This window comes from Spinacia oleracea, chromosome 1 (genome assembly GCF_020520425.1).
Source record: "Spinacia oleracea cultivar Varoflay chromosome 1, BTI_SOV_V1, whole genome shotgun sequence".
In the NCBI taxonomy this organism is placed as follows: Eukaryota; Viridiplantae; Streptophyta; class Magnoliopsida; order Caryophyllales; family Amaranthaceae; genus Spinacia; species Spinacia oleracea.
This window is the reverse complement of record NC_079487.1, coordinates 98,090,808-98,118,330: the sequence shown is the minus strand read 5'-3', so window position 1 is coordinate 98,118,330 and position 27,523 is coordinate 98,090,808. Positions and strand designations below refer to the sequence as shown.

Sequence of the window (27,523 nt, the reverse complement as noted above, 5' to 3'; positions counted from 1 at the left end):
TATCATAATATTAGTTGCTTCTGTTAATTTTGATGCTGGGATAGGGTTAGGGTTTAACGGGTCTTGTTACTTTTTTCCGATTTCGAGTGTAATTTTGACGGTAGTGAAGCTAAGAACAGTTAAAAATCATTCAGATCTCAATTTCGTGTAATTTTGAAGCTCGAATTAGTTAGATTTCTGTGCACCAAGGAACTGATTAAAGTCATATCAACATAGTAGTAACTACTACGAAGTATTGAAGTTGTAGTTGGTATGGCCATTGGGGTTATTGGTTTATCCTGATACGGAGTACGAATAATATTTTCTCAAGCTACAATCTCCCCTTTTTCATTACCCCTGTGCATTTTAGTGACTAGCTTTTCTACTAGTGGTTAGTGGTTCAACACTTCGATTACCTTCCCAACATAAGTGAACCCTAAAATTGCCAAAAAATTTTATGTTGAACGCATAGGCAACTTTATGAACATGCTTCTTTAACAATAGTCAGACTCTTGACGATGCAATCCAATTTTGTGTATTCAATATTATTTTTGCAATGGCATCAGTTTTTTATAATGCTTGAACTACCTGATGTGATTATTTCAGATATGGAAAGTGGAATCGGAAGAAGCACAAAAGAAAATTCCAACAGCTTCCTATCAAACTAGTCTTTCTTATCATAGCTCTGCAATGAATGTTCTCAAATTCTCTCCTTCGGGTAAGAATTATTCTTGCTGACTTGCAATTCTTCATTTTCTATTCTTACGTGCTAAAAGTTTCTGGCACTGCTTCAATAGCCAAAATAACTAAATAAGGTAAAATGCTACTAGCCTGTTCTCTAGGGCTGCATTGAGTATGATTTTGGTTGTTGAAAAATGCAAGGTTTGTGGATCTATTAAATTTAACACTTTTCCTTTTGTTGTTCATATTTTGAGGATGACATTGTCTGCCAACACCGTGTCCGCGCAATTCAAGCCGGAGAAAATCATCCACCACCGTGCCCGCGCAATTGTAGCCGAAGAAAATCAACCACAAGGTTCAAAAACGGCAGCCGCGCAGTTGTAGCTGTCTAAAATCAACCACCACCGTGACTGCAATTGCAGGCGTCGACTTTTCCCACCTCAGGTAACGTACCTTTGATCTTAATTTCATCACGAGATAATGCTTCAATTTTACAAACCCTAACTTATTTTAATATCAAATGTAGTATATTCATTGTAATTCTCCGGCTTCGTGAACTCTTCGGTCTTTTAGGGGTAAGTATTCTCTTGTCTCTTCTTATGTTGTTAATTTACAATTTGAAAAAAACCGTATATTTTTTCATTAATTTGAAGAAAATCCTTTATTTTTACTATAATCTATATGGTATCTTTATTCTGGGTTTGGTGACAAAAAACCTTGAATGTGCCATAAAATATGTAAACGGTTTAAAATGATAAGTTTGGTTCCTTAACTCAAAGTTGGGCGAGAAAATGACATTTTAGGCAAAGTATGACCTATAGCGACCAAATAAGCCTTAAATGTGAGTAAATACTTTTGAATGTGTCTTAACAAGTTAAAACTAAGCTTATAAAACATGTAATAAGTTTAAAATCTGCCCTTAGGTCCTTTAGTTGAAAAATGGGAGCGAAAACGCCTTGGTTTAGCCATATATGACTTATATCGACCAAATAAGACTTAAATGTGCTTAAATTGATTAGAATCAGTCTTAGAAACCTTGAATGTGCCACATAAAACATTTAAACTGTTTGAAATGATAAGTTTGGTTCCTTAGCTCAAAGTTGGGCGAGAAAATGACATTTTAGGCAAAATATGACCTATAACGACCAAATAAGCCTTAAATATGAATAAATACATTTGAATGTCTCTTAGGAAGTTAAAATTAAGCTTATAAAACATGTAATAAGTTTAAAATCAGCCCGTAGGTCCTTTAGTTGAAAAATGGGAGCGAAAACACCTTGGTTTAACCTATATATGATCTATATCGACCAAATAAGACTTAAATGTGCTTAAATAGATTAGAATCGAGCTCTTGTACTTTTAAACATGTAATAAAATTAAAAGTACAAGAGCTCAATTTTTTTGTCCCTTAACAAAAGTACAAGAGCTCAATTTTTTTGTCCCTTAACAAAAGTTCCTTATTTGTTATGCAAGTTGGTTTAATATATTTGTTATGCATGGGTGATAATCATTTCAATTCTTGTAGGAGGACGATCTACTTTTGAGGCAAAGGGAGAGAGAAGAAAGAGAAGAAGAGCGACTAGAGCATCAAAGGGAGAGACAAGAGAGAGACAAATATGCCGCCCACATGAAAAAGGCAATGGAGTATTACGAGAGGATGTTCAGCGGGGCACCTTTGTGTTAGGTAGTTAGTATTCTTGTATGAGTTTGAACTAGTTGCAACTTTCCTTTTTGAGTCCTATATATTATGAATGTAATAACATGTTTAAACAACATCAGGTGTATTATGAATTTTGTTGTATGACTTTGAACAGGTTTAATATTATAACATTGAGCATGTTTCATACGATTTTACAGGATTTATATAAATTCGTATATACAGGCATATATAAATGATCATGAATGCGAAATGATATTTGCATACATACAAATTTACCGACCACTACAGGCAGATTACAGACTACAAAACAAGCCTAATAGCGACTAGAATTAAAATTTAGCGACTGTCAAACGGTCGCTAAATTACCGACCACAAGTGCAGTCACTAATTTAGTGACCGTCTTAGCAGTCACTAATTTAGTGACCGCCAAGGCAGTCGCTAATTTAGTGACCGCCTAGGCAGTCGCTAATTTAGTGACCGCCTAGGCAGTCGCTAATTTAGTGACCGCCAAGGCAGTCGCTAAATTAGCGACCGCTTTAGCGGACGGTAATTTAGTGACCGCCTTAACGGTCGCTAATTTAGCGACTGCCTAGACGGTCACTAAATTAGCGACTGTCTTGGCGGTCACTAAATTAGTGACTACATAGGTGGTCGCTATTTCTGTCGATAAATTTTAGCGACCGCCTTTCAGTCGGAGTTTCCTTAATTACCGTCCAGGTGAACACTGACCGCCATTTTGCGACCGTTGGCGGTCGCTAAAATATTTACCAACCGTTTTTCGTGTTTTACCAACTACTTTTGGCGGTCGGAAATTAATCAATTTCTTGTAGTGAAAGGAATTATGTTATTTAAACTGAAGTAAAAAGGTTAATAAAGAAAAATTTAACGAAACATGATAAATGAAAGTGAAAGACCTAGTCTATTTGACAGTATATGTTCACATGTTACGATTCTCGGTCATGCATGTACCCATGGGGGATCCGCCCATTAAGCCAAGACTATCATGTTTTCGGCCCCAGGCCCCATGTTTTATGGACACCGGTCCACTGGGAAGACGTTCCACCATGTCATACTTGCCAACGACTAGCATGTTAATAAAAAGGTTATAAAGGAATTAATATAATATTTTATTAAATGTTTTACCTTATTCTATTCTCCTTGTGTTATTAACTAAAATGAATTGAAATGAATTTACGTGGCTAGAATAGTTCGTTACTGAGTTTTCAGCTCACCGTTTTTGTTTTCTGTTTTAGGTACTACTGGGAACGATGGAAACTAGTAGTGACGAAAATTTCACTTTATTAATGTTCACCTAGTTTTTATTTAAAGTTGTAGTAGTTTAACTAAAGACTTTTAGTAAGTTATGTACTTTTATTTTGGAAATAAAAGGTCTATTATGTTAATTTGGGATTTAATAGCTTATATTATGAGGTTGTCTTGTAATTCCCAAGAGGGAGTTACGGCGGTAATGTCCCGACAGAATTAGGTAAATTCCGCTGCTTAATTTCATGAATTGGAGGACGGGGAGTTACACGAACCAACCTGATTCAATCCGAATATAACTTGACCCGATTATGACCCGACTCGATATGACCCGAACATGTTACAACCCGACTCGATATGACCAGAACAAGTTACAATCCGACTAAACCCGTTTTACAACCCGACCCAGCCTGACCCAACCTAACTATACCCCGACCCGATTTGGACACGTGTATACCAACCCGACCTGATGTGACCCGATAGCGAAATGAATTTGTTTCATCCGAACTGATGAACCCAACTTAAACCCGATTCTTTTATCCGAATTGAACCCTACTTCCAAGGGATTGTTGAGGAGACAAAACTACCCCTCCGTATTTTAGGAGTAACAATTACTATTTCCGACCGTATTATTTTAGGAGTCACACTTCCATTTTTGGTAATTTTACCACCCACTCCCCAATTGTTTATTATTTTTTATTTTCCTATGAGTCTACTTGCGTCATTATTATATCAAATGCAACTATGTTTCTTTAATACCTATGTCGATCAACATTTGACTCTTAAAAAAATATGGAAAGAATAACTATTACTCCCTCCGTCCTTTAATACTCGCCTCGTTTTCCTTATGAAATCGTCCCTTAATACTCGCGCTGTTCTATAAAAGATATAATTTTACTAATATTATAGCATTTTCTTACTTACTATAGACCCACATATATTCCTACTTTCTTAGGAAAAAAAATATTAAAAAATTCAACCACCCACACTCCTACCCTTTTATTTGACACATTTTCCACTAATTATATTAAAAAATATATCTCATTATCAACTACCACCTAATAAATGAATAAATCTATTAAATTGCCTAAAACTCTATGCCGATCAAACCGGACAGAAAGGAGTATGCATTTAGATTATTGTAAAATTATTAAAGTCCTTAGAATTGCTGTGTCCAGAGCTCATAATCTAGCTTTCCAAGCTAGAAAAGGACTCTGATTGCGTTTCTTATTTTCTTTTGTAAAAAGAAAAAACAATATATACCCCACAGAAAGAAAAGAAAAGAAAAATACACACATAGAGAAATTTAAATTAAAAAAAGAAAAGAAAAAAAAGAAATCAGTCTCCATTTTATACCTCCCTTATTTCCCATTCTCTCTCTATCTGCGTCTTTCTCTCTCCATCAAAGCCCTATATTCTCTCCATTTTCTCTCTCTCCTACTCTCACAGGTGCTGCTACCACTTCACTCAGAACAAGAACAAAAACAAAAATGGTATAATTCTTTTTTAAAAGTTTTTTTTTGTTAATTTTTAGTTTTGGATTCTAGGGTTAGTTCTTTTGATTATGATTTGTGTTTGATTGTTTTGGAATTATGGTGGGATTTTTATTTTATTTTGGTCTTTTGCTTTTCGATCTGGAAAATTGTGAACAGGACGACAGATTTAGTTTGAAAATTTTGGATTAATTTCGGGAATTTGAGCGTTTTTTCGGGGATGTTTCATGAACAATTATGCTTTTTTTGTTTTCTCCCTGATCTGAAAGTTATTTATTCTTTTTTCTTAATCTTTATGAAATTTCTGCTGCTACAGAATCGAGCTCGGGAATCAATAGCATCTTATGCGCTGGGATTTTAGAAACTCTTGTTATTTTTGGTATTTATTACGAATTTTATGAATTTGTTTCTGACTTGGATAATTTTGGAGTTAGTGGAACACAACTGAGGATCTGTAATTTGGTTGAGGAATCATGTTGGTTAGAAATGGGTAGCTGCAGTAGCTCGAATTCAGTGTTATTCTAAATAAGCTTGAGCTAATAGTATAATTTGTTTGATTGGATGTGGTGAATTTTGTTAGAAAAAAATTGTGGTGAATTTGATAACACTTCATTTGTTTCGTGCTATTGAGTATATGGTTATTGGCCAGATGCAATGATGATCGGTAATGTGTCTATGTTTGGATGTGTGGTTGAATGTCTTGAAGAAGATTTTGTGATTCGTAATAAGGAAATCCAGTGCATAGAATTAGCAAATCTTATTTTGTGGATATTGTCCATCTTGAGGACCCTAATTTTAGAATGTTGTTGATGTTAGAGAGTGAACCCAAGTGTAGACACTGCGATTTCCCGGGGATATCTTGTGTTGTGTGGGGTTTTGTTAAACACTTGTTGGAATTGTCTGTTCAATTTTTTTGACGCGTTGGAGTGTGTGAACTTGGTTCGTGGTTTTCCTGGTGTATGAGTTTGGCTGCTGATGACCTCTCTTAAGTTTACAGTATGTTTTACAATTGAGGTCCCAAATCTAGAGGGGAAAGGAGCATTTTCGTATGTGCTGTCTCCACTTCTCATTTGAGCTTCGGTTTTTATTTGTTTTGCTACCAAAGCACTTCGGAAATCAATATAAAAAAAGAACCTCAGTTCATAGAGCATTGACGCTGGGTTATGAATCTTCAAGAGTTTAATTGTTTCTTTGGTGGCATAGAACCATTTTTTTTTTTGAAGGAAATAGAACCATTTTCTTTATGCATATAGTTTCTTGTTTATTTGAGATGTTGGGTTTCCCTAATTAAGTGGAGTAAGTTCTGGATAACCATGAACTTCATTGGAAGGATTGTATTTGTGACCTTTTGAATGGAAGAGGATGGAGAGAGCTTTAGTTTACAGAAAAGTTACTAAGTGCTGTGGTGTCAAAACTTTAACCATTACCCAGTATGCTTGGTAATAGAAGAGCTTGTAATTGTAATATTATATTATAGTTATCCAAGGCTATGAAGATGCAAGATTGAAATTTATTTCTCCTTTGATTGCGCTTCTTTTTTTAATTCAAAGTGCAGCTAAAAGCTTTTAGCTAATTTTAACCAAAAAATTTCTCATGCAATGTTTCACTTAATTATTTCAGTACAACATGTGCTTTTTTCTAATATTTCTATTGAGACCCATCCAACAACCATGCTTCCAAATTCAGTGATCTCACCTTGGATCCTCAAAAAAATTTCTTTGAACATTACCCCTCATCCATTTGATGCCAATTGTAACTTGTGAGATTATAACAGTTCCTTGTTGATGGCACAAGTAGAGCTTAAAGGAAAATTAGGCTTTGGAATGACTTTTCTATGAAACTTTTGATCTCCAGTCATTGAGGACTATGTGGTGTTTCTGTCCACATAGTTTTGTCACTTTTTTGTTGACATGGTAGTATATTTTGTCATATGGTTGTGACGTATATTGACCTTATTGTATAGGCCAACGCTGCATCAGGAATGGCTGTTGATGATCAGTGCAAGCTCAAATTTTTAGAGCTGAAGGCGAAAAGGACTTACCGCTTCATTGTATTTAAGATTGAAGAAAAGCAAAAGCAGGTGGTTGTGGAAAAGGTTGGTGAGCCTAACGAAAGCTACGAGGACTTCACTAAGAACATTCCTGCTGATGAATGCAGATATGCTGTGTATGATTTTGATTATGTGACTGCTGAGAATTGCCAAAAGAGCAGGATCTTTTTCATTGCATGGTAATTTCTTGATCAGCCAAAACAAAAGCACTCAGTAAAGTGATTGATTATATTAACCCGTCCAATTGATGGTAGTCTCTGTGATTGATTAGATTATATTAACCCTTTGAATTGCTTTGAAAGGTCCCCCGACAATGCAAAGGTGAGAAGCAAGATGATATACGCAAGCTCAAAGGACAGGTTCAAGAGAGAGCTGGATGGTATTCAAGTTGAATTGCAAGCAACCGATCCATCTGAGATGGATTTGGATGTTATTAAAAGCCGTGTCGTGTAATGCTTCACACGATGCTTCACTGCCTTGATTGTGCGTTATCTATACGGTCCACTTTACCTATGTTCAAATGTTAATACCTTCCTAAGGGGCAGTAGAATTTGCTTACATATAATATTTGATGGTTGTTGCAGTGTTATACTGATGTCTTTTTTCTTCTGGTTCGGTAAATTCGGAGAATTACATTAAAGATGTGTTATTTGTGGGATTTCACTGGTGAGCCTAGCTTCAATGTGTATGCTTGGCTATCTGTTTTGTGTATTCATTTTCTGGGGTGAGAATATCCTCTGATATGAGATAAGAGGACCTCTTTTCTGTATCACTAATCCATGAAACTTTTTGGCTGTTGCTGACATATGGAGTCCTTGATCCTTCTAATCCATGAAACCTTTTGGCTATTGCTGATATATGGTGTCCTTGGTCTTCTCTTTAAATGTATGTGTACTGTTCCTGCTCTAACTCAGGTTTTTGTTTCTTTATTTCTCTTGTTCTTGTTACAACTTCCTGTTCTTGCTTCTTCAAGTTGTAACAGTTTGTTGTGATCATAAAAGATTAATTAACCTTTTCCAACTACTTCAGTTGATGTTTCTTGGTTTGAGTTTGGTAACAGAAAAGTACTTAAAATCTTGTGATTGTTTTTTTGGGCACAAATATCCTGACCTCTCTCAAGGTTCACCACCCACATGCCCAAACCTCTTTCGGTGATAATGAACTCGAACCACCCAGGTGGAAGAGCTTACCACCCTTTCACTCCCGATTCTCGAAAAAAAGGAATTATGTTTGGGTTACAACTTACAAGATCAAAGGAAAGAAATGAAACTGGAGTTGGGTTTTGTTTGGGTACTTAAATATCTTAAGAAACCTATTTTTAAAAATATCGGGTTAATTTTGAAGCATTTTGGGTAACTTTTTAGGTGCGTCTTACAATAATTGCTGTACAAACCACCTCAATTAAGAGTTTGGTTTTAGCTTTAGTCTTATACTCCGTATGTACACGCTCCTGCTGCCATTGTGGCTCTCCGGTGTGGTTTAACAAGTGAGAAAGAAGAAGGGTACATTAGTCTTTTTATACGAAAACATTCTACATTCAGTAAATATTGATCTACAAATAGTGGACCTAGTACTACACTAAACAAAAATACAAGTAAAACAAAAGTTTAAGCTAATTCTAGCATATGCCAATTGAGCAAATGAGCAATCCTTTCATTAACTCTTCAAATCCCCTATATTTAATAAATTCTTCATCAATCAACACTTAATAATGTATATAATCCAAAAATCAGGAATGATTTATACAAAAACCAAAATGTAGTAAATATCTAATTTTTTTTATGTATATACTTTTATGATGAAAAATCAAAATTAAATATTTGCAGATCTTCTAAAGGTCCTTGATGCAGTCTGATGATCAGCACCCAAACTTTCTTTTGTTATTGTCTTCATGGTTGATACTGGAACCAAACATAGTCCTTTACTTTGTAGGTCACTTTGTCTCTCTATATCACCCTACCAACATTTTATTTCCCACACAAAAATGAAGATATATTAGTATAAAGGGTCCTGTTTTTGTTCGAATTTAAGTTTTTAAATTACTAGTTCAAATTAAACTGTCAGCGTCCATGATAAGCCGAACAAAAGGACTATAATTAAAGTAGTGCGTCAAAGGAACACTTTAAAGTCGTAAGCTTTTAGTGTAGGGTGTACCTGTAAATGTGATTGTAGCGACGATCTCAATTCAAAATAGGAAATGCCGAGCCTCTGAAATAAGTTTAGAAATATTTTAAAAGGAAGTTGTTTTAATGAAAAACACAACTTGTGGTCATATATCATTCATTTACAGAAAAAGTTACCCGAATTTCTTGATGAATTATTTTGATGTAGATACAAGCCTCTTGAAGAACTGAAGCAGTATCCGTCTGCAATAATTTAGATGAATATGTAACACGGAGTATGTGAATAGTGCATATAAAATTGGTACTTTTCGTAATTTGGTCAAAATGACGGGCGTTTTAGGATTGCCGGAGACAATAAATAACGGATGTTTTGAAAAGTTATTTTCTACGAAGTAACTAAAATTTTCATGTGATATGCATTAATATTGGCTACTCCGTATTTTCTTACGTATTTTTCTTGAATTAGGGTTTATAAAGTTTAGTGACTGACCTTTCCATAAGGAGATACAAGTTCCTGGAGAGCAGAAATTTTATCGCTCAACTTTTGGCTCCTCTTAACTGGTGCCTGCATCTGTTTTTTTTATTTATAAATCCGACTTGTGTTAGTTCATTAATTTTGATTTGTGTAACACTAAATTTTGCAATGTTCATAGACCATTACAATTCAAGATCCATCGACACACACTCGAGTATATAGAGTTCGACCAGACACATTTATCGAAAGGATTCAGCTGATGTTCACTTTACTTTTTTCTAAATGCATCTTATTTAAACTTTATTGAACTTATTTTTAGTTATTTTTTCTTGAACTTATCTTATCCTAAACTAAGGATCCGTTTGTTTTGACGGAAAATACTTTTCCGCATAACTATTTTCCCATTTTCGTTTGTTTGTTTTGTTAAGGTCAGGTGGAAAATAATTTTTCTAATTGTGGAAAACAACTTTCTTTAGGGGAAATCAATTGTTCCTTTGAAAAGAAGGAATACTACATTTTCCACTCCAATTCCTTACATTTAATTTTTTTCTCCTCTCATTCCCACTTCTATGTTTTTTTACTCCGTTTAATTTATCTTGTAAGGAAACAAACAAAGAAAAACTATTTCCCCTAAATTTTTTTCCATGAAAAATCATTTTCCTTTGAAAATATTTTCCGTTAAAACAAATAGAACTTAAGTGGAAACGAGGTGAACAGCTTAAACAGTTTGTCACATAGATCATATAAGTATACACTAGAATAGAATTACCTTAAATTTTCGAGTATCGACAAATTGTTCGATCACCTTCCTTTTCTTACTAGACCGTGATGTTTCAAGGCTTCCCATGTTACCGAAAACATTGTTTCTTTGTGCAAGCCTAGCCCCGATTACACTTTTCCTTACATCTTTAATTGTCTAAAAAAAGAAACAAAATGAAAAATGTCAAAAGTAATTGTCGAAATTTCGAAGTTTTCAACTTTCTTCTAATTCAAAATAATTAATTTAGTAAAAAAGAGAAAAATGAGATGATATTACATACTGGTTTGTAAGGTTGAGCCGAAACGATGTCGTTCTTGATAGAGTCGTCACAAGATAAACTCCAACGATAGTCCCCCAAATGAGGGGGAGATGATGCAAGGTCGAGATTTTCAATTGGCATAGGCATCAAGGATGAATATGTAACTGAAAATTGTGAAAGAGAATACGTCAGTTGTGATTAGTTTTATGGTGTATCTTACTTTATAAAAAAAAAATTAAAAAAATTTGGTCGCGGCGGTACATAGACAACATAGTAACTTCTTTTGTACAGGAATTTGCATCTTTTGTCCCGAGCTGACCTTGGCACGAAGGGTGGTAAAAAAAATAGTTTCAAAAAGACGAGTTTTAATTAATGTCATGCTAGTATCTTAAGTAAAAAATGTGACACTTAAAATGATGACTTCACTTGGCTCATTACACCTTGAATATTAATAGAAACTTTTGTTTTGTACGTAAGGAATAAACCACATTTGCATATGTAATTAGAGTAACAAACCTACATTATAATGATAATTATTATTTTAGAAATTAAGAACATTTAGTGAACCTGGTGAAATGTAAGAAAATTGTTGAGAAGGAACATCAATGCTTCCATAAGCAAGCTGCTGCATACAATCATTCTCAATTCCACTTCCAATATAACCATTATAGCTGCATAATTATGAAATTATCTTTAATTAATACAAAACTTTCGCCTTTTTGTAATGTAAAATGTAATTATATTTCGACATTATAAATGGGAGAAACATACACATTATTACTGCCCATCATCATCGACAACTCGGAATTGGTTGATTGGAATCCGTCAAGTACTCCACCTAGGAAAAGATCAATATGGTACATTAAATTAAACATTAAAAAAATGATCAAATACACGTAAAAACACGAAAAATAATATACGCAATGTACCAAAATTGTGGTTGAGCAAGCTCTTCATCGTGTTACACGAACCTGCCTACAAAAACATAAGACAATGAGGATGATCACATTGTACGGAGTAATCAACACGAGTCGGAAACTCGAAACTATTGCATAAATGTTACTTACAAGCCGGAAAAGAATGAGATGGGATGAAGATTTGGAATGAGGGGGATATTATGAAGCCAGAATTAAGTGAAGATTGATTAGTGTTAATGAGTAATGTAAAGTATATAAGGAAGGATGATTTTGACTAATTGTGTGGCAAAAAAGGGTATCTTTGAGTAAAGCAACATCTTATTTCCTTACTAAGAGAGTTGTATAGTCTTAGGTTAATTAATGCGTGAAAACAACTTGAAACGTCTTAATTTCTAATTTTGGCCTTCAAATTAGAGGGTAGTTGGGATAGCCTTGCCTTTTTTTCTCAATTTTTTTACTTTTTTACTTTTTTACTTTTTTCTCAATTTTGACTTGTGTAGATGATTAAATTAACTTGTGAAGACCCCTGCAAATTGTGTTCCTTTGTTGAAAAATTTACATGGATAAATTCTAAAGCTTATTAGTGTAATCTTGTGAAATTAATCCCTCCTTTTGAAATTTGAATAGTATAGATTAAGGATTTACTTCTAAAGTTAGCTAGTCTGAATATTTATATTCACTAATATCTGGCTCTCTGTGCATATACGGAGTGTAATTGCTTCAAAAAGACCCCACGAAATAAACTTTTTCTATGAGTAGTGCTTTTAATACTATTGTTTGGCCTAATGTAAAAAAGGACGGTAATTTTATTGCATAACACCTTGTCAAGCTAGGGTCGTTTAATTTGGTTTGTTCCAAATTTATTCTTGTGTTGTTCCCAATTTATTTGGGTTTTTCCTAGATTTTTCTAGGTTCTTGATTCTCATTCCTTGATGAAAATTTTATTTTTAAGGTTTCAATAACTGGGAAGGAGATATGGAATCATACAGGTTTGGGGTTTATCATCAACTCGTCGATCGGAACAATTCATGCGTAGAGTGTGAACGACTCTACTTGGAAAGATGCGGAAACATCAAAAATCACTGCTCGCTTCAAACTAGAAGCAGTAGAGTACGAGTTGTGCTTTAGGATGCAGAATAGTAATTGTTTTGATTGTAACAGTTATCTATTTTCTTTAAATATGTGGTATGCAGATCTATTTTATCATTGTAGATGTCGTATGACTGATTATTAATGATATTGTTCTTCCCCGTCAAAATAAAGTGTCGTTTGGTATTAAACAAGTGTCAGTGAATCATTCTCCCTAGAAAAATTCACATTGTGTACCTTAATTAAAGCATTAGCTCAACGTTCCCCTAAAAAAAAAACCTTATTCGACTGGTTTTGTGTAAGCCTATTTGATATGTTTTCTATACATTTGCCGACTATCCTAAAATGAGCTAAAATAAAATAAAATAACAATACATGAGCACAATCACTTTGTTTCCACTTGAAATGTTGTTAGCGCTTTAGTTTTGTCTGGCAACATGCCGCAATACTTACCGGAATATAATTGAAACTGATAAGCTGGTTGAAATAGAAAATGTAGTAACTGCAATTGATATTGTGCTGAAATTGATAAGGTGTCTGATTGAGTGATTGGGTGTTGTTTGGCATAATCAATTGTCATCCTAAAGTTGACACTTTTAGCTCCTAATGCATTATATGACATTCGGGGGTGTGGCCTTGCCAGTTGCCACATTTCTTTCCTCCTTGATTCTAATTTGTTTTATTGTTTATAGTTGGTAGTTTTATTTTTGTATACTTCATGTCGTTGGAATTATTCCTCTTATGCATTAACAAAAAAACTTGACATTAAACCTTTAACCGCGCGCTATTAGTTGAAAATTGGCTCTAACACGAGTTCATCAAACATGACTATTAGAATGATGTATTTTGATGGATTATTTGTTCGGTAAAAAACCGACCCGATCCGACCAACATCCAACAAAAATCGAAGTTACTCGAAAAAACTAATTCAACTCGCATGGATACAATAATCCCAAACGAAACTTTATCCGATTAAAAACGAACCAATCAGACCCGACAAGTAACCGACCGATAACCCACTTAAATATGGAGTAACCCGGATTATTTTAGCTTATTCAAACGGGCCTACAAGTGTAGAAACATATGGGCTTGCACACAAGTAAAAAAAAAAAAAAACCGTACACGTGACTCCGTGTAGTTAAGTTGGCATTAGGGTTTGTTCTTCCCATCAACGCGCCTCTCTTAAAACCCTCACAATACCTCCAAACGCACACTCTCTTTCTCTCTCCTATTTTTTCCTGCTCGGAGGCGCCTCCCGACGATCTCATTCTTCTCGTCACGGTACCATTCCTCTCCGTTCTTTCGGATTACGTTGTGAATTTGCTCATAATTTCATACAGTTTGTTCTTCCGATTTGTCCTTGTAAATTTACTGAATAATTGATATGTTCAATCGCAATGCTGAACTTTTTGGTCGAAAATCATGATAGACGAACCTAAAATCCTTGGTATTTATTGTTTTTTCTGCCTAGAAATTTTGAATTTTTATGCGATATCTAGAAGAATTTGCGATGTTAATTTAGATCTTTCAAACTGCATGTAATGATTAATTCATGCGATGAATGAAAAAGCTTGCTAAATATTGTGTTTATTTTGCATTTTGTTATTCGAATACTTCGTATTATATTTTAGTCAGGGGTTAATTTGATTTAGGGGAATGTTCTCAATTTTCCATTTACAATTTTCATCAAAGGGGAAACTAGGTTTTTGTTACACGTTTTAATTTTGGGGGGCAAGAAGTGTCAGTAGAATTTTATTTGTAGAAGAGGGCTTGGGCCATATCTATAATGGTAATGTGGTATCGGGTTTGAATGACATCCTGTCACGCAAGGGAGTATATTGAATCCTCTTTCATGGGAATCAATTGACTAATTGGATAATGATAGTGTGCTTCTCGAATTACAAACTTTAGGAAAGACCCTTGACGGTTAGACCACTTTTATTCATCGTAACCAATTAGTTATGCACTTTAACTAATTAGTTAACCATTGAAACCAATTAGTTAAGCAACGAAACCAATTAGTTAAGCAACGAAATCAATTAGTTAAGATTTTATTAGTTATGATTTTATGAGTTTTAGTTAATCCTTAATAATAAGTTTGTTAAAAAATAATAACTATTCAACTCACAAACCTAATTTAACTATGATTTTATAATTTTAGTTATGTTTTACACTATTTTAGTTAGTACCAAAAAGGTGTTCTAACCGTTAGGCGGTCTTACACAAAAGTTTCCGTTCTCGAATAGCATGGGTTCTTCACAAATGGTGATCGATGTATATGCTTTATCGTTCACATTGCAAAGTATTGTTTGTAGAGTTGGAGTAATTAGCAGCAAGTGGGATACTGTTGCATTTTGAATTGAACTGTACTCAATAGTTAACATCCCTCCTTTGATGTTGGCAGCCGAACTGAGCAGTAATGGTGAGGGTCAGTGTGCTGAATGATGCTCTGAACACAATGTACAATGCAGAGAAGCGTGGGAAGCGCCAAGCCCTTATCAGGCCTTCATCTAAAGTGGTCATCAAGTTTCTTCTTGTTATGCAAAAGCATGGTATGATGTATTCAAATTTGCTCGTTTTAATGAGTGGTCAACTTGGCTCGTGATGTTATGTTTTAACTGCTGCTGATGGTACTCTCTGGTTTGATTTCAGGTTACATTGGTGAGTTCGAGTATGTTGATGACCACAGGTCTGGAAAGATTGTTGTTGAGTTGAATGGAAGACTGAACAAGTGTGGGGTCATCAGTCCCCGCTTTGATGTTGGTGTTAAGGAGATCGAGTCTTGGACTGCTAGACTTCTTCCTTCTAGACAGGTTCGTTATTGTATCCAACTGACATACTCTACATTACGGAGTATTATATACTATTTAACTTTACGACCAACATTTATGCATACCATTGGATAGGTTGTGGACTAAGAGCAACATTAGCGCCAAGTCTTAAGACTTGAATTTTGCTTACATGGCATATGACTTAGTCTTAACAAAGTCTTAAATCGAGCCTAGAAAAACTAAGACTCAACTTACAACTCAATGTATGATTTAAAAAATTACGGAGTATATTATTTGTGATGTTTTAAATGAAATTGAGGGGTTATGAGCTAAATTTGGATGCTGGCATGGCATATGAGAAAAGTCTAAATATAAGACCCTCTTGATGTTACTCTAATAGGTGTTGCTCTAGAAACTTGGGGGTTATTACCTCCGCATTTTTGGGTCCATTATATATGCAGTTAAAGTTTTCATTACCAGCCTGGATGGTTGCCATCTCCCTAGTAAGAAAATCTAGCTTATCAGTTGAGTTGTGGACAAATACGAAGTCATTTAAGACACTTGGGGATCATTACCTGCACATTTTCGGGTCAATTGGGTTGTTATATCTCAGTTATATATTTTACACTAGTCTGCCCAGTTGCCATATCCGTAGTTTGGAAAGCTAGTTTTTCAGTGGAGAAAGACTTAGCTGTGTATACAGCATTCTGTCAAGCAGTATGTGGACTTTGGGGTGTCTTTTCATTTTTATGTTTATGTTCACCGAGGCAGTTAAGTATATTTTCATTTTTAATACTGAGTACGATTGTATTCAGTTTAATAGCGTTATTTCTTTTCTAATATTACTGTTTTATTTCAGTTTGGGTACATTGTGTTGACTACATCCGCTGGTATCATGGATCATGAAGAGGCAAGAAGAAAGAACGTCGGAGGCAAAGTGCTTGGTTTCTTCTATTAGGAGTTGAATGTCGTAGACAACTTGCTAGGTTTTCTTCTATTAGGAGTGCCTTTAGTTTAATGCTGCGATGTTTTAAATTATAGATATTGAGTTGCTTTTTAGGTATTTTGGAACATGCATAGTTATCAGGGCTCAGGTTTGGCTTCGATTTGGGAAGGCTCTCAATGGTTTTGATATTTATTTAGGCACAATTATCAAATTTTGCTGTAATGTGTTGTTTTTGTGATTGGATTTGAACCATTTTTATACATTTCCCAAAGGCCAATCGTATTTGGCAGTAATCTGAGATACAATACGTTCCAACAAGAAATCTTATTTGTATTTAGTTTCAGTTTTGGGGTCCTTTTTGCTTTCGTGATTATGTCTCTCAAATCTGCGAATGTTGTTCCAAATTATCAAACATTATTTAGATTTCTATGTCCTAGAATGTATTTAGTGGATCTGGCCCTTTATTTTTCTTTCTGTTTTACAATAGATGTATTATGTTTATAAACTTGACGTTGACATCTTTAATTGAAAATATAAGTATTGAGATTAATCTATTAACCATTAAAAAAATTTAAATACGGGCTAGCAGAGATGGACCCATGTTTTCAAATTTATTTTTGCCGATGACATTATGTTGTTCGCGGAGGCTTCAATGAGCAATCATATGCATATGCATACATGTCTAAATCAATTTTGTGTCGCATTCGGGCAAAAATTAGCTTGAAAAATGATTGATGGCTAGCGGGCCGGAAATCGAAGTACTTATCGTTGGCTAGAGAGTACTTTTCTACAACAGCCTCTTATGCGATGCAAACGGCAAAAATACACAGAATATTTTGTGATGATTTAGACAAGAGGATCGACTAGAAGATTTATTTGGGGTGGTAATGAGGAATAACGTCAGATTCATCTACTCTCATGAGAGTGTTACGAATCAGGTCCGCAAGACAGTGTAATGCCGCATTTTCAACCAAATTTGGGAGGAGAGTACTTACTAACCCCGAATGTCCTTTGGTCAAGAGTACTTGGGAGCAAATACTGTGGGGAGGTGCGACGTATATATGTTCGGGCCTAAAAATAATATGTTGAACGTGTGGAATAAATGAAGGTGCGAGGGCGGCAGTAAGTACGGGTGAAAATAATTATTCTGTTTTAATAAAACTCTACGTTACAAGGTAGAGTTGTATCTAAACCATACATTTTGAAATCAATGACTCACATTGATGAGAAAAAATAGGGGGAATTTTGGAAAGATAATATATGAACCATTCATTTTTCATTCAATGGTTGATATGCTCAAACTCTACAGTGTAGAGTTATTTTAGAACTCAAGAGGATAAAACCTCTGGGAGCATCATTGGGCTGCGGAGAAAGTGAGAAACCATTAAGAGGCTTACCATTCATGATATTCGACGTTGAATAGATGTGAGAAAGAAATATGGCTGGAAATGGGGTTTGCTCATCTTTCAAAGCTGAAATAAAGGCGGTTGAACATGATATAAAACCTGCCATGTTATAAAACTTGGCATGAGAATGGGAGTAAAGAAGTTAATGTTATAAATGGACAATCAAGCGAGTAAGCGACGCTACTAGCTATTCAAGGTTCAGATCCTTACAATGGAGAATGTACACACATTGTGCATAGCATGCCAACACCGGCCTAGTTGGAAATAGTAATTGGGAAGTGGCCTTCTTTCACCGCTTCAGAGAAGGAAATAGAGATTGGTTAGCTAATTAATAATGGTGTTAATCAAGGATCGAAGATTTCCGCCACTTATTGGGTCGCATTCTTCATCAGGACGTAGTTGGGATGGCCTTGCCACGACTAGTTAGTACTTAGTTTTTTTCTTTTTTGCTTTTGGGCTTTGCCCCTATTTGTACAAAAAAAAAGTGACTTGTCTTTACATTTAGAAATAAATGCGGTTAAAGTTATAAAATGAATAGTGTAAACGGGTGATATGATACTTCTATTAAGAAACGGAGGAAATAGTTGATATATGGCTTTGGTTATGTATGAACTCTATTGTAAACCTAGTCAACGCTAACTTAGCGTGAATCAGGGCATCAGAGTCTTTTTCGTTGGGGAACGTGGGTAACTGTCATGTGATAATTACATGCCCTGTATACCTTTTTTTTGATTTTTTTTCATTTTAAACGCAATTTTTTAGAATTTCATAATTACACTCTCAACCAATTTGGAGGGGGTTTTGAGTTTTGGGCCGCTCGTCTTTTCGCGTCACGTGAATTTGCTGCTTAGCCTATATCATCCATGCAAGGTATAGCGTTGAAACAGGTTCATGGAAGGGGAATTGTTATGTATGACATAATATATTGATAAGTTTAAAAAGCTAATCATATGAAAGAATCCCAAGGAATCATTTTTCTCAAAGTGTGTAATTAGGAACCCTTCCAAACTAAGTCAAACCATTTTCCTAACATCAATCTTAAAACACTAATAATTGTAAAATTAATTATTTATTTATAGTAAATGTGAACTCATGATCATTTGAATAAATAGTATATTCTATTTTTACTAAAATAAATTGGAAATAACTATTGAAAAAACAAGATAGATATTATACCTATTAACTCTTTAATAATGTTGTTGATGTAATTGAAATTTAACACAAAAAAGGGCAATGTTGAGGCATAATGCAATAATTTCATTATTAATATTGATGTCAATGTCAATATTCTTGGTGGCAAATGCTCAAATAGATTTCTTTGAAGCACCATCGCCGGCACCATCTTCACCCTTGTCAAAGAAGGAATTGGATTGGAAGGGGTGCATGCCACAATGCACCCCTATTTGCATGCGTTTACAAGGTGCAACCAGTAGCATATGCGACTCTGCTTGTGGTTCTGGATGTCTTCAATTAATAGGCAAAGGCGATGTAGAGAAAGTTGTCGAGATTGACTAGATAGTTATATACGAGTACAAAACTGCACATACCTATATTCATGACGGGTTTGATAAGACGTGGGAATGGTAATTAATTTGTGTATAATTTTGTAAAAAATCCCCTAACATATTATTGTTGGGTTTTAGTTTTTTTTAAAAAATATTTTCTATTCAATATAGCTTGTCAGATGATATTGGGTGAAAATGAAAATTTGATGGAAAAAAATTGGTGTTGGGAGATGAATTCACAAGTTCCATGCAAATTGACATAAAATTCCCTTACAAAATTATGGAATACTACTATATGAAACCATTACATTACACCTACCTACATATTTATGAGTTGTCATTAATGTATATTCTCTTTATAAGCTGTCTTCATTATATGTTTAAGAAAAATACTATGTAAGATTGTAATCCTACTTAATTATGAAAATGGGTACGAGTAGTGGAATAGCAGGAATACGTGAGACATTAGGCGAGGGTTGTGTCAGAATTCAGATGATGTTTTTTACCCAGCATTAGCAATGAACAAACTCAACCACTTCACTCGAATCATATATTGTTCAGCCCGTTCCTAATCATCATCGTATAACGCCAAGATTGACCCTTGAATCTGATCACTATCGTTTGAAATAAAATCTTACCTTGTAGTTGATCCTTCATATGTCTTTAGCCCAATATACCAACCAAGCCAAAAGCTTTCTCTAGGCATATATGATATATGATATATGATATATGACTTTAGCCTTTTTGTGCTTGTTTCAATTTAATCAATGGGCTTTTTTAAGGCCTTAGTTGGTTTTGGGCTTAATTTATAATGGTATTAAGTATTGGACTAGATATGTTATGAGTTTGATTCAGACTTAAAATTTAACAAAATTTGGTTATAAATCTATACCTAGTATTTAAAAAGCGAAACCATATTTGGTTATATGATACGATTTGATTAGATGAAACGTGTCATTCATTCTTTCCTCCATCAATTTAGTTTTTTATTTTATTTTTCTTTGTTGTTTGATATATTATACAACTCCAATCGCCTCTTTCACTTCATATTCCTCATACAATATCAATTCACCATCTTCCACTCCATCTTCCCGATTAACACTTAATATTAATACTCTTTCAAATTTCAAAATTTACCTTTATTTTAAATCATATATTCTCTCTAAAATACAAGCTCAATAAAATTTAAACTTCAAAAGATAGACTAAATAACCACTATACAATTGAAAACGGGCTCAAAAACTAGTTAGATTAGTACTCAAGCAGTTAAGCTTTCCGAATTGAGTGGAGTTCGATTCGAGCTACGATAAAGCTTGGACCATGAGTCAAGCAATGGAATATCGAGCACAAGTGAATAGTTTCAAGTCGAGCTTGAGTTCGACTTGCTCAATTAGCAGCCTAGCTTGCTCATAACTCACTACATTTTTTTTATTGTCTTTCATACCTGGGTGCAATGAGTTTGAATGAGGTATTGTGAGTTCCCTCTTAATTGTTCCTCAAACAGTGTAAACAATAGTACGTGACAAATCTAACATGATCTCATAATCTCGCATGCACGTAATTTGCCACATAGTGCTACAAATTAATTATTCGTATAGCACTTCAATTCTCTTTCTACAGCAATTATGGTAGTTTTGCCCAAATTATATGCTTGCAATGCTTAAATAGTGAGGATTTTGGTACATAATGGCACAAATGTTTAGACACTTACATATCAATACAAAAATTGAAAGATTTGTGTCAAATGGAATTCTTGACCCCCTTTGGTTTTGCAATTTAAAATTTGCGTTGAGTGTATTTAGGGGAAATAGACAAACACGAGGATATTCGAAGCCAATTGAACTATGGATGTCTTAAAACTTATTCATATAGACATACGTGGGAAATTTTCTAATACCTAATAGAAATAGTCAACCATATTTCATAATGTATACAGATAAATTTTCTCGATGCATTTATTTTTATCTCGTTCACGAGAAGTATCAATCACTGGATATGTTCAAAAAAATTATGGATAAAGTGGAAAACCAAACTTGGCAAAACAATTAAGACTATTGTGGTGAATACCATGGTAGATACGACGGGAACACATATGCTACAAGTGGTTTGTCGACTTTGTTTTTAACAACACTTAATTAGTTCTTCCTGACCTTTCTGAATATTTTCGATTTGAATATTTGCAATACTTCTTATTTTGGCATGAGATCACCATTTCTTTTATTGTTTCTCTCTCTTATTAACCACACCTGTAATAAATCTTACTAGTTTTTGGGCTTGGGAGATGTCCCGCGTTACTACATTAATAACATTTGATTTACTTATATATTTTCACAATAATAACATGAAACGTGTCATGTCTTAGTGATAATGACTTTATTGTTTAAACCTAAGATTGGGGGTTCAAACCTTATTCAAAGCATATTTGACACTTTATTATGTTTGTGAAGATAACATGGAATAAGTAACTTATAAGTAGAGCCCTATGTGTTACATAAACTCCCTTAAAAACGCGCATCAAAACAACTGGAGAATGAGTAGTATTAGTAATTTATTTACTATGGTAGCAAAAACATGATTAGGTAATTAAAAATTGAATAGTTTTTTTTTAATTAACTTAGATCGTCCTAATTTAATTTGGGGTCTCTACCAATGTAGCTCATAATGTTAATTAGTATGATAAACTGGTTAAGGCTCGTGTCATTACCACATTTTTGATGCTCCATAACTCCATTTATTTTTATTTCTTTTGAGGGGTCATTTTTTGTTAAAGTGGTTCGTACTTGTGTCATGCATGTTTTTTTTCTTCTAAATATTACTCCGTAAGTTTTAATAAAATACATATAATTATATAAAATAAGGTTTTAGGGAAGAGGATAGTCGACGAGAAGTGATATTGGGACATCCAAATGAAAGGCCGAGAGCACATGAAACCGTCTGTATGATTTGCCAAAATGAATTTACACAGTCGATCATTACTCCGGTTGTGGGAACTGGGAAGCGAGTAGTCACAATTTCAATTTCATTCTATTTTCACCAAATATTAATCGTGGAATTTGGAAGGACAAACGTAGGAAAAAGTGGTGTTATAAACAGTTTTGGTGGAAAAAAAATTTGTGAGACAAAACATGTGTACAAAGATGAAGTCAACGGTTCTTACTTTAGTTATAATTTTAGGTTATAGAAGATACATCCTTATACGTACATCTCAATTTAGGATAGTTGTAAAACGTACTCTCTAAATTGTATGGTCCAAAAGGTTTTCTTTGTGTTTTGAGCACAGGAAGGACGACTAGGAGATCATCGAATCTGGTGGACCCTAGATTTACAACGTACTCTTCCATAGAAGGCGGAGACAAATCTTCCATGGAAGGCATCGACTTTGAGGAGGAGCCGGGGATGTTGAGGAAAGAGGCAGAGGGTTTGAGGAGTTTTGAACCAGGAGAGAGGAGAGAGGAGAGGGGATAGAAGAGATCAAAGAAATGACAGCTAGAGGAAATGAAGAGGAGATAGTTGAAGTTTAGTTTTATCTGCACGTAAATTAAAGCCATGCAAGCGTGGTTTTCACTACTGGTCTTACCTTCATGCGCCTATAAGACAGTCCTACACAAAAACTGTTGTTTGAAGTTACGTGAAACATGCAACATCTTACAAAATCTGTTGAAGGCAAACTTCTAAATTAAACCATGCATTAAAATCATAAAGGTTGATGTAGGGGAATCTTTTTACCCCTAGAGGACAATTGAAGAGCATGGTTGCCGAACTAAACACGTACTCTAATATTAATGTATTTATGTGCACATTTCTTTCGAAAGAGAGAAACAAAATATGCATATTATATAGTTTGATAGATATACCAAATTAATGTTATAACAGAATTATTAAAATGAATGTAACAAATTACTAAGTTTGATGCCGTCACATCTAAGGTTACTAAATTCTGTTTTTTTTGTCAACAAATTTGTTTTAGAATTCATGTACGTAGTTGATGATGATTCAATACATACAAGTTTATTTCCACGAATAGAAAACGTTCCTTTACTCAATTCGTGCATAATTAACACGCTACGTTTCTATTTTAGGTCTTTCGAAAATTTATAGGTGGCTTTCTAAATTAAGTATTTTAGATTTTGCATTCCATATTTTCTGTTGATATTGAATGAATATTGTGTCAACTAGCTATAGCTTTAAGTAGAATTCTACATATAACGCCATTAATGATTCTTGATTCCAATTAAGAATTTGAGAAAGATCATGTTGGGGTGTAATATGGAGCTAGTTGTTAAATTTATACGTATCAGAAATTCATTTGTTACCCTACACGTGAGTTATCCTGCCCATCACTTTAATTACTAAATAAGATTATAGATCTACGACGATGTACTACTATTACATTGGTTTTAGTGTAAGTGGAACGAATCCTCATGCTCCTTACTAGTACAACTCTAGACCAAGATCGATAATGAAAAAGAAAAACAATTTGATTAGGAAAATTGAAACTCCAAGCTATATGTTGTAACTTGTGGGTAAGCATTTATAACAAATTTTACTTTTTGTGAACATAAAAACAAAATGGGATAGTGTGGGGTGACTCAAATCCCCTCAATTAGATGATTTACATCCAAATTGAACGAATTTTTAAAAAATATTCTTAATTCTTTTCATTAATTATACAAGTAAAGTTAACTTCTACATCATAACTCCACTAAGTAACCCTAGTTTTTCTTGTTATCAGTTTTACAAGAAAAAGCTAACTAAACAGAATGGTGGTAATGAAGTAATTAATTAGCATAGATAATCATCTCAAATTAGTGGAGTCCCTTGGATTCAGAAACTTAAAGTCGTGTTATAATTTGCCAAGAATTTCCATGCACCCAAAACCTAGGATTTCCTATATTATAAATACGTACACATTTTGCATGGCTAATGTGTTTATATATATATTTATTCACAAATTAAAGTAATTAAAAACAAAGAAATGAAGGTATTGTTTACCTTAAGAGAAACAATGAAATCTAAGGCTAAGATTTGGAGTCCAATTGAACCATACGTAGCCATCATCTTTATGCAATTCGGGCTCGCCGGGCTAGCCATTATAGCTAAGTTTGCCCTTAATGATGGTATGAGTAGTTACTCCTTCGTTGTTTATAGACAAGCTGTGGCAGCAATTTTCCTCTCTCCATTCGCCTTTGTACTAGAAAGGTACGTACCAAGTATTTAATTAATTATTATTATTATATGGTTAGTATTTAATTAATTAAATGGCTATTTAATTAATTATTATTATTGGTTACTCATAAGTCATAATGCATGCAGGAAGGTAAGGCCGCAAATGACCCTCTCCATTTTTATCAAGATATTAGCTCTCGGTTTGCTAGAGTAAGTATATATTTCCTTATACTAAATTAAAATCACACGGGAATCTCATTTCGAGACCATTTTGTCAACCTTTTTAGCCTGTTATTGTACAGTACATTCTAGAACTTTTTCGTTAGCGAAAACAAAATCAATTCCAGAATGCAAAGTACAATGACATGCTATAATAATAAAATATTGATAGCATAGGCGGGGTCACCATATTGAATCAATTTAATTTCCGAATTTATACATAGTTAAAATTGAAAGCGCGCTCTGGTACGTGCAGGGTAGTAATCGATCAAAATCTGTACTATGCGGGGATGAGGTACACACCAGCTACATTTGTTAGTGCATTGAGCAACACCGTACCAGCTCTAACATTTGTAATGGCTTGGATATTTAGGTATAATAACGATTTTCGATTATCTAAAGTACGTATATACGTACTCCATATTATTATACATATACAAGTACGTAGAAGTATGTTCTATTAACCATACGTTATGAATGTTGTGAATAGGCTTGAAATGGTGAATTTAAAGAAAGTTCGAAGTTTGGCGAAGTTGGGAGGAACATTAGTGACGATTGGAGGAGCAACAATGATGACTTTTGTTAAAGGACCAGTGATAAATTTGCCATGGAATCACAAAAGCTACGGTCATGTAACTTCGAGTCCTTACCATCAAGATACTGTCAAGGGTGCTCTTATGATCATTTGTGGTTGTATGGGTTGGGCAGGCTTTGTTATCCTACAAGTAAGACTATTTTCTAGAACTTATTGTTATTCCTTATTAGATCTGATCAGGTCAAAAAATTTCAAACCAAACCAGGCGTGAAAAAGTAAAAGTTGCTCACAGAAAATATTCAAACCAGAGCTAATTAGGAAGAATCAGACCAGACCAAACCATAAATTAGAAAAATCAGATCATAACAGATGAATAGAGTAAAGCCTAATCCACCATTGTTTAACTCATTGGGCATGTATACAACATGCGTTCTTAACATTATCTCTATATTACGCTAACTCAAAATAATCCCAACTTTATGCCGGAGATACGTATTAGTTCAAAGTTTGAGTGATTTTTAGACATTGCCCTACTTTCTAGTTTCTACTACCCGTTAACATTAATTGTTTTAATTTTTGAAAATATTTTAATTTCAATTAATTATCAACGAATAATTTCGTTATATATTTTGGTCAAGTCTTAAAAAGGGATAATTGTTTGATATTTGTGATAGGCTATAACATTGAAATCATACCCAGCAGAGATGTCCCTAACGGCAATGATGTGTTTAGCGGGTTCCATAGAAAGCGCCATCGTAGCACTCGTAGCCGAACCAAACACTTCCATTTGGTCACTCCATTGGGATTCTAAGTTACTTGCTTATGTCTACAGTGTAAGTAAGACTATTTTTCTGTTTGCTACATAATTTTAAACTTTATACTTTCTTACTATACTAGTGTATAGTAGTACTCCATTTGATATTAATTATTTGTAACGCTGCTTGTGTTATTTGAACTAATAACGCCACGATTACATCAATAATAACGTTGAATTGTGTGGACTTTGGCATGTTTTTGTAGGGGGTTGTATGTTCAGGAATCGGATTCTTTTTACAAGGGAAGATAATGAAGGAAAAAGGGCCGGTATTCGTGACCGCTTTCAATCCTTTAAGCATGGTTATCGTTGCTTTTCTTGGTTCCGCCGTCCTTGCTGAACACCTTACTTTGGGAAGGTAACAATTTTTATAAAATATATCACTCACAAAAACTAAAGGTGTCTTTAAAAACCCTTTGATTTTACTACATATAAGTATGTAGCGGATTTTTATTTTAGGTCTTTCCAATATATATATATATGTAGTAATACATCAATTTCCACTTACAATAAAAAAATATATATTAATATGTCTATAACAACATTTTTAATCTGAAAAATCTAATTAAATACTTTTTGTGGCTCTATAGAGGTGTTGTATTTGTGTCATTTTAATTTACTCATTACGAAAAGAGATCCTAATTGATTAGTTGCACATTTGTACGTGTTACGGAGTTACAAATAGGGAAATTAGACCGACTTGTCTTTGATTATACCCCATATGGCTATATGAGGGTGTAACAGATTTTTATTTTGGGTCTTTCTACTATAATATGTCACTTTCTGCAATAAAGTAAACTATTAGAATACCTATGTTAACCTCCCTAATTAACGATGTATTAATAAAATAAATCTAATTAGAAACTTTTTGCGGCATGGTAGAGATATCGTATAAGGATACTCGTTACGAAATTTGAAACATGCATCAAGTGCATTTAATTCTAGTTTTCCTTTTATATTTTATTTGTTTTCTCTAATTTATTCATATAAAATCTTATTGCAGGATAGCGGGAGCAATTGTAATAGTCGCAGGATTATACCTAGTGATTTGGGGAAAGAGCAAAGATAATGACGAAGAGATGCCTCATAAAACAAATGAACAAGTTTTACCAATTGAATCACCAGAATCTGTTACAAACACAACCAGAAACGAATCAAGTGAACTTGTCAAGGGTCTCAGCATCGAAAAAGACATACCCTAGTGATGCATGTTACAAAAAGTAATACAATAAAAGTCACAAAACAACACCACAATTTTTGTTATTCTTATTTAAAAGTTTGGCTTACTACTAAATTTGCACTCCGTAATTTTGTAAGGACTCCTATCGTGTAACCAGTAATACAATTTTTGTGTTAATAACTTAATATATACTTTTATTTTCCAGTTGCCTTTATATGTTACTCTTCTACAG

General features: G+C 34.1%; 4 protein-coding genes across 5 annotated transcripts; 3 read left to right on the top strand and 1 right to left on the bottom strand.

Annotated features, from left to right (window-relative positions):
- The first annotated feature begins 4,915 nt into the window (after positions 1-4,915).
- Positions 4,916-7,983, top strand: LOC110777022 (actin-depolymerizing factor 4-like). Its single transcript, XM_021981609.2, has 3 exons — positions 4,916-5,076; positions 7,040-7,305; positions 7,429-7,983. The coding sequence occupies exons 1-3, from the start codon at positions 5,074-5,076 to the stop codon at positions 7,577-7,579; spliced, it is 420 nt and encodes a 139-aa protein (XP_021837301.1). The 5' UTR covers positions 4,916-5,073; the 3' UTR covers positions 7,580-7,983.
- A 646-nt stretch (positions 7,984-8,629) lies between these two features.
- Positions 8,630-11,908, bottom strand: LOC130467966 (transcription factor bHLH133-like). Of its 2 annotated transcripts, XM_056837178.1 has the most exons (10): positions 11,811-11,907; positions 11,673-11,718; positions 11,515-11,581; positions 11,311-11,414; positions 10,765-10,907; positions 10,494-10,640; positions 9,740-9,820; positions 9,427-9,492; positions 9,281-9,334; positions 8,634-9,082 (listed from the first exon to the last, which is right to left on the bottom strand). In XM_056837178.1, the coding sequence occupies exons 2-10, from the start codon at positions 11,698-11,700 to the stop codon at positions 8,939-8,941; spliced, it is 834 nt and encodes a 277-aa protein (XP_056693156.1). In that variant the 5' UTR covers positions 11,701-11,718; positions 11,811-11,907; the 3' UTR covers positions 8,634-8,938. The 2 variants fall into 2 exon arrangements, with proteins under 2 accessions (XP_056693159.1, XP_056693156.1); XM_056837181.1 differs by lacking the exon at positions 9,740-9,820 and having other exon boundaries at positions 8,630-9,082; positions 11,811-11,908.
- Positions 11,909-13,870: 1,962 nt separating this feature from the next.
- LOC110777024 (40S ribosomal protein S15a-1) lies at positions 13,871-16,809 on the top strand. Its single transcript, XM_021981611.2, has 4 exons — positions 13,871-14,030; positions 15,154-15,301; positions 15,402-15,562; positions 16,380-16,809. The coding sequence occupies exons 2-4, from the start codon at positions 15,169-15,171 to the stop codon at positions 16,476-16,478; spliced, it is 393 nt and encodes a 130-aa protein (XP_021837303.1). The 5' UTR covers positions 13,871-14,030; positions 15,154-15,168; the 3' UTR covers positions 16,479-16,809.
- A 7,400-nt stretch (positions 16,810-24,209) lies between these two features.
- Positions 24,210-27,495, top strand: LOC110777026 (WAT1-related protein At2g39510). Its single transcript, XM_021981617.2, has 7 exons — positions 24,210-24,576; positions 24,691-24,753; positions 25,019-25,135; positions 25,253-25,487; positions 25,972-26,130; positions 26,318-26,469; positions 27,115-27,495. Exons 1-7 carry the CDS (start codon positions 24,353-24,355, stop codon positions 27,311-27,313), a joined length of 1,149 nt encoding a protein of 382 aa, XP_021837309.1. The 5' UTR covers positions 24,210-24,352; the 3' UTR covers positions 27,314-27,495.
- Positions 27,496-27,523: the final 28 nt, after the last annotated feature.

Excerpts from the sequence above, each read along its gene's own strand:
- LOC110777022 (XM_021981609.2), top strand. Across the intron at positions 7,306-7,428 it reads AGGATCTTTTTCATTGCATG|GTCCCCCGACAATGCAAAGG; the intron begins GTAATTTCTTGA and ends TTGCTTTGAAAG.
- LOC130467966 (XM_056837178.1), bottom strand. The coding sequence starts at position 11,700 with ATGAAGAGCTTGCTCAACCACAATTTTG. Across the intron at positions 11,582-11,672 it reads CTTGCTCAACCACAATTTTG|GTGGAGTACTTGACGGATTC; the intron begins GTACATTGCGTA and ends ATCTTTTCCTAG. Across the intron at positions 9,083-9,280 it reads CGCTACAATCACATTTACAG|GGTGATATAGAGAGACAAAG; the intron begins GTACACCCTACA and ends AAATGTTGGTAG.
- LOC110777024 (XM_021981611.2), top strand. The coding sequence starts at position 15,169 with ATGGTGAGGGTCAGTGTGCTGAATGATGCTCTGAACACAATGTACAAT. Across the intron at positions 15,302-15,401 it reads TCTTGTTATGCAAAAGCATG|GTTACATTGGTGAGTTCGAG; the intron begins GTATGATGTATT and ends GTTTGATTTCAG. Across the intron at positions 15,563-16,379 it reads GACTTCTTCCTTCTAGACAG|TTTGGGTACATTGTGTTGAC; the intron begins GTTCGTTATTGT and ends GTTTTATTTCAG.
- LOC110777026 (XM_021981617.2), top strand. The coding sequence starts at position 24,353 with ATGAAGGTATTGTTTACCTTAAGAGAAACAATGAAATCTAAGGCTAAG. Across the intron at positions 24,577-24,690 it reads TTCGCCTTTGTACTAGAAAG|GAAGGTAAGGCCGCAAATGA; the intron begins GTACGTACCAAG and ends TAATGCATGCAG. Across the intron at positions 26,131-26,317 it reads TACTTGCTTATGTCTACAGT|GGGGTTGTATGTTCAGGAAT; the intron begins GTAAGTAAGACT and ends ATGTTTTTGTAG.